The sequence below is a fragment of the Oryctolagus cuniculus genome, chromosome 8 (genome assembly GCF_964237555.1).
Source record: "Oryctolagus cuniculus chromosome 8, mOryCun1.1, whole genome shotgun sequence".
Lineage (NCBI taxonomy): Eukaryota > Metazoa > Chordata > Mammalia > Lagomorpha > Leporidae > Oryctolagus > Oryctolagus cuniculus.
In genome coordinates, this window is record NC_091439.1 from 95,680,497 (window position 1) to 95,694,329 (window position 13,833).

Consider the following 13,833-nt stretch of genomic DNA (forward strand, 5'->3'; position numbering starts at 1 on the left):
GATCTTTATCCCAAAATATTTTGGATTTATTCCTTAACTGATTGAATTTTCTTTAAATGAAGATGCTGAATACTGAATCCCTGAAATCATATTTAACATTTTACACCCATTACTGTATTATGAGAATAACATATCTGAATAGCTTACATCTTTCTTATATTCAGCTTTTGAAAATATTGCTCATTGTCTTCTAACTATAAATGCTGTTATAGGATTTATCAGTCTTGTCTGATCATTTTCTCTTTTTAAGTATTTTCTTTTCAGGCTGGAAATAAGCATTACTGTTTGAAATTTAGACACTTAATTATGATGTGTCCTTATAAATTATTTTAGACATCCCCCTCAATTAATTCTTACCAAGTTGTTAACCTAGGGAAAAATTCAGACTTTCCTTTCAGAAACTAATTTTTATTTTTTGATTGGATATGTTTTAATTCCATGTTTCATCTCTACTTTGGATACATCAGGTTTTAGTGTTATTTATATTAAAATACTTTAGTTTCCTGTTTTCAATTCACTGAAATTGCCTTGAAGAATCCTTAAGTTAGCAGATTCACTTTTATTTTTGCCACGAGTTGCGGTTTGCTATTTATAATTCATTTATGAATTCTTTAACAACTTACTTCAATTGCTCATCTATCTCTTATCACCTTCTCTTGGCTTATAATCTGATTTTTGATCCCTTGATAATTACCATTACATTCTTATTATATTTCAAATCTCTTCTTTGAACTACTTGCCATGCTGATTAATTTCTTATTATTTTATGTTTTATTTATTTTTTGTTTCCAAATATATGATACAAGGTGTCTTCAAAGTGTTCTTGAAAAAAATGTATATTATGAAAAAACTGAAAGGAATTTGAAATTTCCTTGCAACAAAATAAACAGCTTTTAATTCTATTTTTCCTGAGCATTTTGAGGTTCCTTCATATGTGCATGTGATTTTCAAGCAATGTTTTCAATTCATTCTTTTAGTAGTTGCTTTGCATTTGTATAGATACCTTACAATTAAATTTGTCTCCACATAATATCCAATTAAATTACTTTTACACATAAACCCTCCACTTTTCTGAAGGCTGAAATTCAACAAGTAGATAGCAGTTGAAACTCAGATGCGATTTGGTGGACCTTTATTTTAATGGAACTATTCTGATTCATGTGTTCAAAGCCCTCGTGCCAGGACTTGTAGACAAAGTGGTCAGTGTATTCATTTCCCAATGGGAAGTCACTCAAAACTTAGCTTAGATCACAAGAACCAGTCATCTGAGGTTGATTATTTCCCCTCTCAACATTTTAATAAACTGATTTTTGTTAATATGTATACATGGTGCAGGGTACGTCTAAGAATTCATGGAAAAGCCATGTTATCAAAAATTATGCATGCATTTCAAAATGCTGTTGGACCAAAATAAACTTATTTTTAATATTTTTCATGAACTTTTAACATTTTTTCATTTTAGTTTTTAATTCATTTTTAACAGATGCAATGTGATTTGTAGACACAATTCTAAGAACATAATGATATTCTCTTCCTTCTTCCCTCCTCCCATCTCCCTCTTACTGTCTTTTTTCCTCTGTCTTTTTTTCCAGTTTTTGAGATAACATTTTAAATTTAAATTACAGTAAAAAGGCTCAATACCTCACTGAATGAGAAGCTTAACAAGAAGTAAGCAAAAGACCCTAATTTAGTGGGAATATAGGCAATGACTCTATGCCTTTGCATAGGTGGATTTCAAATTTTAAAAACTTTGTACATCAGGAAAATCTTGAGCAGCAATTTGATCTGGAGAAAAAGTCATCTATATTTTGCCTAAATTGTATCAGGATAAGGCTGATCATTAATTCACTCCAGTTGAAAGACTAGATGACCATTGTTTTTCAATACACACACACACACACACACACACACACACACGGGTAAGTAATCAAATAAACCCCTGCTGCTAGATCCAGTGCCCATGTTAGTTTGTGAATGATAAACCACATTCTTTTCCCTTGGTCCTAACCATGTGATTTCTGCACCAGGATACTTCTTCACAAACCACTTTCTTTTACTTCATTTCCATGAACTCAACTGGAATCTTTACTTAAATACAACTTTAAAGTAATCCTCCAAACAGTGGCTCAACCACTAGAAGGTTTGAAAAGACACCACATGTCTTTAAAATGTTTAGATCTCCATTTGTATGTCTTTTCAGAAATGTCTATTCAGATCCCTATTAACCTTTTGTCAGATGTATAGTTTACAAATATGTTCTTCCATACTGTAGGTTGTCTCTTAGTTTTGTTTATTGTTTCCTTGGCTGTGTAGAAGGTTTTTAGATTGATTTAGTCCCATTTCTCACGCATCATCAGGTAAATGCAAATCAAAACCATCTCACGGCAGTTGGTATGACTATAATAATAATAAAAGAGTAATAAATCAGGGAATGGAAAATTCATATTCTTATACAGTTTTGGTTGAAATGCAAATCAGTACAATCATTGTGTAAAATAATATGGAGGATCTCCAGCAAACTAAAAATAGAACCGCCATAGCATCCAGTAATCCTGTTATTGGAAACCTACCCAAAACAAATGAAATCAGGAAGTCAAATTGATACCTTCACTTTCATGTTTATTGCATCATCACTTATTTAATTAGTATATGTAATCACCAGACTGATGGTAAGAGACAATCTATAAAAGAGAATATCCAGCTATTAAAATGCATGCAGTTCTATCATTTGTGACATCCATTGTGGGTGGACCTGGTTAATATTATATTAAGTCAGGCACAAAGAGACAAACACCACAAGATCTTATTAGTGTCTGGGATATAAAATGTTGATCCAACAGTGATTGAAAGTACAACAGTGGTTATTCGATTTTGAGGAAAAGGATGGAGGGAGAGGACAGGCTAGTTGATGGAATCAGTTAGAAAGGAGATCAAAGTTCTGGTATTTTATAGCAGAATAGGGTTAATAGAGTTCACAATAATGCATTGTATATCTTGAAATAGAAGACAGGACTTTTATCATAATCACCATAAAATGCAATAACAGCATAAGGGGTTGGGTATGCTAATTAACATAGTAATAATCAAACTATTACTGAGGTTATACATTAATTCAAAAGTCACATTGTGCATCATAAACATCTACAAATACTATGTAAGTTAAAAATGAAATAAAAACAAATAAAGAAATACGCAAACCTCCACCTATGTTGTCTGAGAGAACACAAGGGCTATTAACTCTGATGTGTGCTACTGTGATTCAAAATGGATCAGGGAATCTAATTCTAGAGTGATATTTTCTCTTCCCTAAAAACTCAAGATCCATGTACTGGGATATGCCACTTAATAAACTATTCCAGTATCTTTTTCCAATATTGCTATCATTAAGAAAAACCATGTCCTTTTCATCAAAAACTTAAATGAATGCAAAGATATAATTATCATGCTAAAATCTCAGAAGTGTTAAAAGGACTCACTAATGAGGACTTTGTACTTCTTATGTCTTTCGTATGAACTAGCCAGACATCAGCAGCTATGAGAATGGGTGCTTTAACTATTCCACAATAATGAGTTATTCAGCATTCCGGTCTTAGAGTAGTCCTGGTTAATATAGTTTTTAAAAATATAAATTCTTGGTAAATATAAGTATATATTCACAAATAGCTTTTTCCTTTGTTTTTCTGTGTTTTCATTTGCTCACATTTTGTTAGGAATATATTTCTGACATTAGCTGAGCTTTGTCATTCTTAAACTCCTATGTAACTGGCAAAGGTCATGAGAGAATTAAATTTTTCTTATCATAGTTACGGCCTTTGGCTTGTGTAACATGTATTAATTACTTCAATAAAAGCAAAATCTAAAATTAAAACTAAAATTTGTCTGTATATTTGCCTTCTAGATACAAAGAAAATGCCATGAGGTTATCAAGAATTCACCACGATCAGCCCATGAAGCCCCTGGACCGAGCAGTCTTCTGGATTGAGTTTGTCATGCGCCACAAAGGAGCCAAACATCTTCGGGTTGCAGCCCACGACCTCACCTGGTACCAGTACCACTCTCTGGATGTGATTGGGTTCCTGTTGGCCTGCATTGCGGCAGCTATAATCTTGGTCACACAATGTTGTTTGTGTGTTTATCATAAATTTGGGAAGACAGGAAAGAAGAAAAAGAGGGAATAGATCTAAGTTTCACAGTATTTGAAATGGGGCAAGTTTAATAATTTCACTCACAAAGAACTTAACAGAAACATATCTTTATTCAATCAAATATCCCATTGTTTCTCCTTAAAGTCCAAAACTCAAAAAATGTGAGTGTATTCCATTCTTTTTTCTTTCCCCATGTAACTTCATCTTTCTCTTAGTTTCCTGATAGAGAAACCCAATTGTTTTTAAATATGTTCTATTCATAATATCACTTCTTATGAATTCTAACCTAAGGGATATGCTGACAATAATTACCCTGGATCCTGAAGAATGCACAAACTATGAACAGAATCTGAGGGATGTAGGAAATTCAGAAGAGTCAACTGCACAAGTTCCCTTAGAGTACACATCAGGGAACTACCCTGGAAGATTAATGTGTTTTGACAGACTAGTGATTTCCTTAAAAATCTATTCTGTTTGCTTAATGTTACAGAGATTAAAATGTAGATTTATAAGCGGTAGTGTATCATAGTAGGAAATATTTATAAAATTTCCATTGAACAAAGTTAGATAATCATGGTCAACCTTCATGCACTTCTTCCTCAAATATTTCTGTGGCCTTTAATGGAAACATTTGTGCACTGCCCTCATACAAAGTAAATCAATTGAGTTATTTTTTTTCTGAATCAGTAATATGTTAAAGAGGAACAGATAATTTTAAGAGAAAGTCATAGCATGAAATGTAGAAGAAATTTAGTATTTACATGAAATTTTTAATTGTTAGTGCAAATATCAATTCATTATATCTAAAAATCACTAATGCTGACAATCTACAGTCACTGTAATCAAATATAATTTTCTGTCAAAATATAAGTAAATTTTGGAATTTGAGATCACTGTATTATTGTTGTCTTTATCTTCTACATATTGCAATGTGTCGATTGTTTTGCTAAGTATATTTTAGTCTGCCATCTTGACCAATAATATGATCGAGTAGGTATTTATTAATGCGTATCAATAATTAAAGAAAATATGAATATATCCATTAGTTTTGTGTGCCTTTCATGGGACTATTCTTTATCCTAGTGAAAACTATTTAGAAGAGTCACAAGGATGTCTTCCAGTACAAACAAGTTTCCCGTGAGAACACCTGATCAAAGTCAGACATTTATACATAATACTGATCACTCTTTTCTGACCAATTTGTTCCCAAAAATATATAGCCAATCCATAGGAATGCTTTGTTCTGGAAAGAAGATAGATTCCACTGTGTTGATTAAGAGAGGGAAAGATGAGGCAACCAAACAAAACACTTAAGACAACAGAGCTTCCTCTGGGTCTTCCCGTGTGGGTACAGAGGCCCAAGGACTTGGGCCATCTTCTGCTGCTTTCCCAGGCCATAGCAGAAAGCTGAATAGGAAGTGGAGCAGCTGAGACTTGAACTCGTGCCCATATGGAATGCTAGCACTGCAGGCGGTGGCTTTACCCACGAGGCCACAGGGCTGGCCCGCATAGATAGCATTTTAAATCTAACAATCTGAGACTACAAATTCTTAGGGAAATATCATTTGCTTTGCAAGTTTAATGTTCACTGAGGATTTAAGAAATCCAACATTGTCAGAAAAAGAAACTTCAGCCTTCTCGCCCTAAAAAATTAAAATACACAAAAGGAATATTGATATAGAGATTAGTAATGAAAAATAAATTATCAACTATTACATTTCATTTACTTTACACACACAAACTATCACACAGACTAAAAAACACATATATTCTGCACAGTACAGTGGATTGTGGCAAATGGTTTTGGAATGCAAATTTTCACATATCAGATAATACAATTTGACCTTTATCTCACAAAAAAATACAATTCTCACATTTTTATACAAAAATCCACTTATAACGAATTAAAAACTTAGTGTTGAGGCCAGCAGTGTGGTATAGCAGGTAAAGCTGCTTCGTGTGATGCCAACATCCTAAATGGGAGCCAGTTTGAGTTCATGCTGCTCCACTTTGATCCAGCTCCCTGAATATTTGCCTCAGAGAGTAGCAGGGGTTGGTCCAAGTACTTGGGCCCCTGCCACCCACTAGGAAGATCTGGAAGAAGTTCCTGGCTCCTGGTTTTAGACCAGCCGGTTCTGGCCTTTCAGTGGATGGCAGATCTCTCTCTCTCTAGGTCTCTCCCTCTCTCTCATTCAAATAAATAAATACATTTTTAAAACAAAACAAAAAAACAACCTCAATATGTGAAACATAAAACTATCAAGAAGAAATACAGGAAAGAATATTTTTGACTCTGTTCTGGGCAATGACATTTTTATTTATTCAAGAGACAAAGAGAGAGAGAGAGACAGGGAAGGGAAGAGATCCCATATACTCATTCACTCCCCAAATGCCTGCAATGCTTGGGATAAGGAGGGGGCTGGACAAATCTGTGAATGCAATTTAAGTCTGCAAAATGGATGGCAGGAATCCAAGTACTTGATGCATCAAGTGTCTGCATTGGTTTCCAGTGTCTACACTGGTTCAAACTTGGAAACAGGAGCTGGGCTCAGCAATCAAACCTAAGCACTCTAACATGGGATATGGGTTTCTTATCTAGTATTTTTTCACCAGTCCAAATCCCTGCCCCTACGCAATGACTTTGTATTAATGTGATCCCTAAAGCATGGATGACCAGAGCTAAAAAGGACAAATGGAATTGCATCCATCTTTAAAGCTTCTGCACAGCAAAGGAAATATTCAACAGGTGAAGGCATTCTATGGGATGGGAGAAAACACTTGAAAATCATAATCTGATAAAAGGCTAAAATTCCAAATATAAAAGGAAACAAAACAACTCAATAGCAAGACAATAGCCAGATTTTAAAAAAATGTGAAAGGCAAGTTGCTTAGTTTGATTGGTTTATGATGATGAACAAATGAAAGATTGTTTATACTCCATAAATATGTATACATATTTAATGATAATCAAAAATTTTAAATACTATTGATTTCAAAAATTTTTTAAATGAGTAAAAGATTTGAGTAAGTATTTCTCAAAAATATGAAAAAATTTTCAACATCAGTTGTTATCAGGGAATTGCAAATGTAAACCACAATAACATATCTTCTTACATTTGTTAGAATGCTTATTATTAGAAAATAAAAAAAAAACTTGTTGGTAGGAAGTAGAGAAAAGGTACCATTTGTACGGAGTTGATGAGAAATTAAATTAGTATAGCCATTATTGGAATCAGTATAGTGGCTCCTCAAAAATTTAAAAATGGAGCTAACATATGATCTAGTAATTCCACTTCTGGGTATATATCTGAAGAACTTGAAATCAATATCTCAATTAGATAGCTATGTTTCTAAGTTCATTGGTACATTATTCAAATTGCCCACATACAAAATCAGACCACCAAGTGTCCATTGATGTTTGGAGGTAGAGAGAAAATGTGTGTGTATGTGTGTGTGTGTAATGAAATACTATTAAGCTTTACAAAATAAATCTGCCGGGCGCGGTGGCGCGCGCCTGTAGTCCCAGCTACTCGGGAGGCTGAGGCCGGAGGATCGCTTGAGTCCAGTTCTGGGCTGTCGTGCGCACTAAGTTCGGCATCAATATGGTGACCTCCCGGGAGCGAGGGACCACCAGGTTGCCTAAGGAGGGGTGAACCGGCCCAGGTCGGAAACGGAGCAGGTCAAAATAAATCATAACATGTTCCTTACAGGCGGAACACAAAAGTCTAACTTAGAAGAGAAGGTAGAATGAATGGTGGTTGCTAGGGCTAAGGTAGGAGGAAATAGAGGAGATGTAGATATATTTCAACACCATGACTTTACCACACCCGCCCCTTTTGAACTACGAAGTTTATGCAGAGAAATGACTGATAGTGTTAGGTGCCTTCTTGTATGTGCTGAGTTAGTATCTCTTTTTACTTCCCCTCTCATTTTTTGTTTATGATTCTTTTTAGAATTTGAATATTATGTCTCAGTGTAGATTTCCTGGGGTCATTCTATTTCTTATCCTTTGGACTTGTTGAATCTGGTTGTTCACTACCCTTCTGAGGTTGAGGATGTTTTAAACATAATTTATACAGTAAGTTTCTCTTTCTGACTCTCTCTTTCCCTTCCTTTCATGAAACTTCTATAATGTATGTATTTTTAATGATTTATTTTTTATTTGAAATAGAGTAGTAGAGAAAGAGAGAGAATCTTCCATCCACTGGTTAACAGCCCAAATGGCTGCAATGGCCTGGACTTGACTTTACTGAAACCTGGAGCCCAGGACTCCATCTGAGTCTCCAACATTAGTGGCAAGGGCCCAAATATTTGGGCCATCATTTGCTGTGTTCCCAGGCCTACTAGCAGAGAGCTGGATCAGAAGTGAGGCAGCCAGAACTTGAACTGGTACGAGGATATGGGATGCTGAACTTGAAAACAGTGGCTTGTACTGCTGCACCATGAACAGGCCCCATGTAATGTCTCTATTTGCTTATTTGATGGTATTATATAACTCCTACAATCTTTTTTCACTGTTTTCATTCATTTATTTCTCTTTACTCCTCTGAATATATAGTCCTAAGTCTTTTTTTTTACTAGTATTTTTTAAAATTTTATTTGTTATAAAAATGTCACATATTTCATATATATAGATTTAATAATGCAATGACACTTCTACTTTCCCTCCTGCTCACACTGCAATGCTTTCTCCTCCTCCCTCTCCCATTCCCATTATTAATTTTTAAAAAGATCTATTATTAGTTTAATTAATGATTGCAAAATTCATCTCACACTAAGTAAAAGAGTTAAAAAATAGTATGAAGAAAAAAACACTACTCCTCAACAGAAGAGACAAGGGCTATAAACAATCATCAGATCTCAAAATGTCCATCTCACTCTGATACATTACATTTTAGGTACTCTGTTAGTTACCTCAGTTCAGGGAAAATCTGATATCTGCCCCATTGTTGATGGGAATGTAAACTGGTGCAGCCACTGTGAAAGACAGTGTGGAGATACCTCAGAAATCTGAATATAGACCTACCATATGATCCAGCCATCTGACTCCTGGGAATTTATCCAAACCAAAAGAAAGCAACATATGAAAGAAGTATCTGTATCCCCATGTTCACTGGAGCACAATTTACAGTAGCTAAGCTATGGAATCAACCCAGATGTCCATCATCTGTTGACTGGGTAAAGAAATTATGATACATACACAAATACACACACACATTATGGCGTACTAGTCATGTAGAAAAAAAATGAAATCCTGTATTTTCCAACAAGATTTACACATTTGGAAACTGTCCTTCTTAGTGAAATAAGACAGTCCCAAAACCTTTTATTTTTGAGTTCAGTAATTCTTCTGCCTGATCTATTTTGTTGATGCTGTCTGTTGAATTTTTCAGTTCCATCATGGTATTTATTCTTCAGTTTTAGAATTTGTTTTTTTGACAGGCAGAGTGGACAGTGAGAGAGAGAGACAGAGAGAAAGGTCTTCCTTTGCCGTTGGTTCACCCTCCAATGGCCACCGTGGCTGGCGCACTGCGGCCGACCTGCGCACCGCACTGATCCGAAGGCAGGAGCCAGGTGCTTCTCCTGGTGTCTCATGAGGTGCAGGGCCTAAGCACTTGGGCCATTCTCCACTGCACTCCCAGGCCATAGCAGAGAGCTGGCCTGGAAGAAGGGCAACCGAGACAGAATCCAGCGCCCGGAGCGGGACTAGAACCTGGGGTGGTGGCGCCGCAGGTGGAAGATTAGCCTATTGAGCCACAGCGCCAGCCTATTATATTTTGTAGTTTCTCTTTGTCAATATTCCAATTGTGCTTATGTTTATTTTTTTGATTTTGTTCAGTTGTCTTTTTTCCTTGCTATACTTTTTGAAATTTTATTTAAAGTAAACCAATTTCGTGTAATTAATATATAAAGACGTAGGAACATAGTGATACTTCCCATCCTACCCTCCCTCCCGCCCACACTGCCACCTTTCCCCTTCTTTCTTTTTTTATTCTCTCTGCATTTTTACAATGATCCACTTTCAGTCTACATCATACTCACAAGGTTAACGCCACACTAAGTAAGGAGCTCAACAAATAGTGAGAAGGAAGCAATGTTGCTCCTCAGCAGTAGAGGCACAGGCTGTAAGCATCATTGACTCTCAGAATGTTTTATCTCATGCTTTGCTGAACTTTCTTAAAATTCCCCGTCATAGATCTCCATTTTATTAGGGTCACTTACCAAATATTTCTTTTCTTCAGTTGGTAGTGTCATATTCCCTTGGTTTTTCATGGTTCTTGTGGCTTTTTGTGTATGTCTTGTGCATTTGTGGAATCAACTACTACTTCTAGTCTTTTTTTAACTTTTATTTAATAAATATGAATTTCCAAAGTACAGCTTTTGGATTACAGTGGCTTCCTCCCCCCTCCCATAAGTTGCTTTTATAGAAAATACCTTCCTGAATTAATCCAATAGAGATTCTAGGAATCTTTCAATTTTTTTTTGTTGATGTATAATCTCTATATTTCTCCTTCCATCTAGTAGAGAAATCTCACAATGCTCTTCCTGGTGTTGCAAATTTTCACTTTAACAGCAAATTAGACATCCTGATTTTTGGTCTATGTTGTGTGTAATTCATTATTATTTTTTGTCTGTGTTACAATACATTAAGATAAATGAGAGTTTGAAATTATTTCATATCAGGAAATGTGTAAAATGTGATAAATAGAAATGCCAGTTAATACTCGACTGACATCAGGGAAACATTTTGAACAAGTCAGTACTTTGTTTCTTTCAAATCACCAAAGAGATAATAATTTGGCCATATAGTTAAAGACAGGTTTATTATGGGGCCTGGACACTATGCTTATTTTCGCCCCTAGATGACAAGGGTGGTAGACTTTAGTTCTTCGTGTAAATTATTGGGTAATATTATAGACACTTTAACCTTTAGGTTAATATGAGTTCATGAGACAAAATTACTGAAAACCTACATTTTTATTTTTTATTCAGGATTCAACATTATAGAAAAGTAAGTGTGCAAGACAAAATTTCCTCCAAAACAGTATGAACTGGATGTTTCCAAGTTAAATGAATAAGATCTTGCTATTCAAAGAATAAAAAATAAAAATGGGTTTGTATGTATACCACAATTTCTTTATCCAGTCATCAGTTATGGACATCTGAGTTGATTCCATATCTTAGCTATTATGTGTTGAGTTTCTATAAATATAAGGGTACGAATAACTCTTCCATATGCTGATTTCACTTCCTTCGGGTAAATTGGATTGGCTGGGTCATATGGTAGATCTATTTTCCAGGTTTCTGAGGAATCTCCATATTGTCTCCATAATGGTTGTACTAGTTTACACTCTCACCAACAGTGTATTAAGATACTTTTCCCAACACATCATGACCAGTATTTGTTATTTTTTGGTTTCTGGATGACAGCTGTTCTAACATACTAACAATTTTTAAATGAAGGCATAACTCCTTTTATATAATCTTTATTAAGGAGTAAAGACAAAATGCACCCACTTTATATATAAAGTCAAAAGATTATTTACATACGTGTAATTGGAGTTAAAACCACCATCAATTCACTAAAATCTTGATTTTCAATGTTCCAATTTGTGTATATGTTACAGAATTTGAGTAGCAGTCATATCTGGGCAAAAGATGCTTATCATTTTTTTCAGAAATTCATTTTGGTTTGTAAGCACAAGCACACTTACTGATACAATAATCTTTTCTTTTGTATATATGTTGGACATTCATATTAACGCAAAGAAATATTTGTTTCAGGGTAAATAATGGGGATTTTATATCCATAGCCAAAATTGGATCATGTTTTCCTTGAACAATGTACCAGTTACATGTTTGTATATAGCAGAGCCTGTTACTACAATTACACATTTTGTGTAAAGAGATAGCTTACATAGTATTTTGCTGTTTTTTCTCTAGTTGCTTCTTTCTGATATTTGCAAATGCACTTGACCAAATACATCAGAAATAAATATCCTGAACTCTTCAGCTGAGCTTATAACCAGAATCCAGAACAACGACAGAACTGGAGCAGGATTCAGGAGCAAAGACCCTAAGTCAGAAAATGACAGCAGTGCCGTTATCACCTGGTACATGTTTATAAATAGTGCTCTTCTAAATTATATTACATAAATGACAATATACTATTACTTTATATATTAAAAAATGGAAGAGGATAGTGAGGAATCTTGGGGTACTACTAATGCTTTCTTCTTAATTTGGGTGCTGGCTATGATTGATGACAAAAAATTGATTTACTGATATACTTCTGTGCATTTCTTGATATGTATGCTATATTTCAATAAAATGTCTTTTTTGAAAAGAAAATTACAGTGAGAAGTAAAAGGTTGGTAGCAATTCTCTGTTCTAGGGGAAGCAGCCTCCGTTCAGCTTCAGCTGTATAATAATTTAAAATGTCCTAGATACCATTCCCATTCATTTGAAGACTATGTTAAATTTGAGCCTGCAGATCAAACATTATTTTTCATAAATGTAACAGAAATGAATCAAATACATGCCCATAAGGAAGCCAATCATCAAACAAATACTGACCATTTTAAAAGTTCAAGACACACAATGATAATAATTACATTTATTCATAGCATATGGAACAAATTTTTTTACATATATTGTCATATGAACATAAACTCACTGTTGTGATATGCCTATTAGCATTGTCAATTAAGTGACAATAAAGAAGAAGATTGATCAGCTTTTCATTTTATAGTCAGATATAACATTAGAAATAAAGGATTTTTTCTCCTACATTTTTAAAATTTTATTTAATGTCATTTTAACTAAGAAAGACAGAGGTCATTAAACTCACGAAAATGCATTTATATTCAATTTAAATTGGAAAAAGGTTACAATCTTTTGCCTCTGTATACTTTAAATTATCACCGAAATGTTAATATGATTAATTTATTATTGCAAAGATGATTGAATAGGTAGATACTTGTTGTTTTTAAATATGTTGGTGCTTATAAGATCTATTAGAATGTACTCAATATTGTATCAATTTAGTTCTTTTGAATAAACTTAGAAAAAGCAAACAAGTTATCCAAATGTGAGTGAATGTAAACTCTTCTTTGTTATGTCATTTTACAAAAGAAAAAGTAAGGAGATGGGTTGAGTTTGACTTAAATGGTCAAAAATTAAACTATGATTTAAAAGTCTGTTACAGGAGAAAAAATCTCATTACCACTTATAATTCAGCATCTTATGAATTATGACTTTAAATTTCTTTATAATGTATTCTCAATTACAAGTAAATTGCTTAATGTTCTCTTATTTGTGTCATCATTACCTTACAAAAATAATCCCACCAATGTTAATATATTTTACTATGATAAAGCTAAATTTTAAGTTTACATAGCTTAGCTTATGAATGACAAATATTGGACAATAATTTAGTGAAAATTTAATTACATTAACACTATCCCAGTAATAATTCTCTGACTTCAAGAACAAAGAATTGGGAGAAAGTCTTTCTTTTTTTTTTTTTTTTATAACTTTTATTTAATGCATATAATTTTCCAAAGTACGACTTATGGATTACAATGGCTTCCCCCCCATACCGTCCCTCCCACCCACAACCCTCCCCTTTCCCACTCCCTCTCCCCTTCCATTCACATCAAGATTCATTTTCGATTATCTTAATATA

At 34.2% G+C, this 13,833-nt stretch overlaps 1 protein-coding gene across 4 annotated transcripts in view; it reads left to right on the forward strand.

Moving 5' to 3' along the window:
- Positions 1-5,183, forward strand: part of LOC100358969 (UDP-glucuronosyltransferase 2A2) — a 47,109-nt gene extending 41,926 nt beyond the window's left edge. For all 4 annotated transcript variants that reach the window (XM_008267780.3, XM_051819756.1, XM_070048063.1 and 1 more), the window contains one exon: positions 3,899-5,183. In XM_008267780.3, the coding sequence (XP_008266002.1) occupies positions 3,899-4,178 (280 nt within the window). In that variant the 3' untranslated portion in view covers positions 4,179-5,183. The remainder of the gene's footprint in view (positions 1-3,898) is intronic.
- The last annotated feature ends 8,650 nt before the right edge of the window (positions 5,184-13,833 follow it).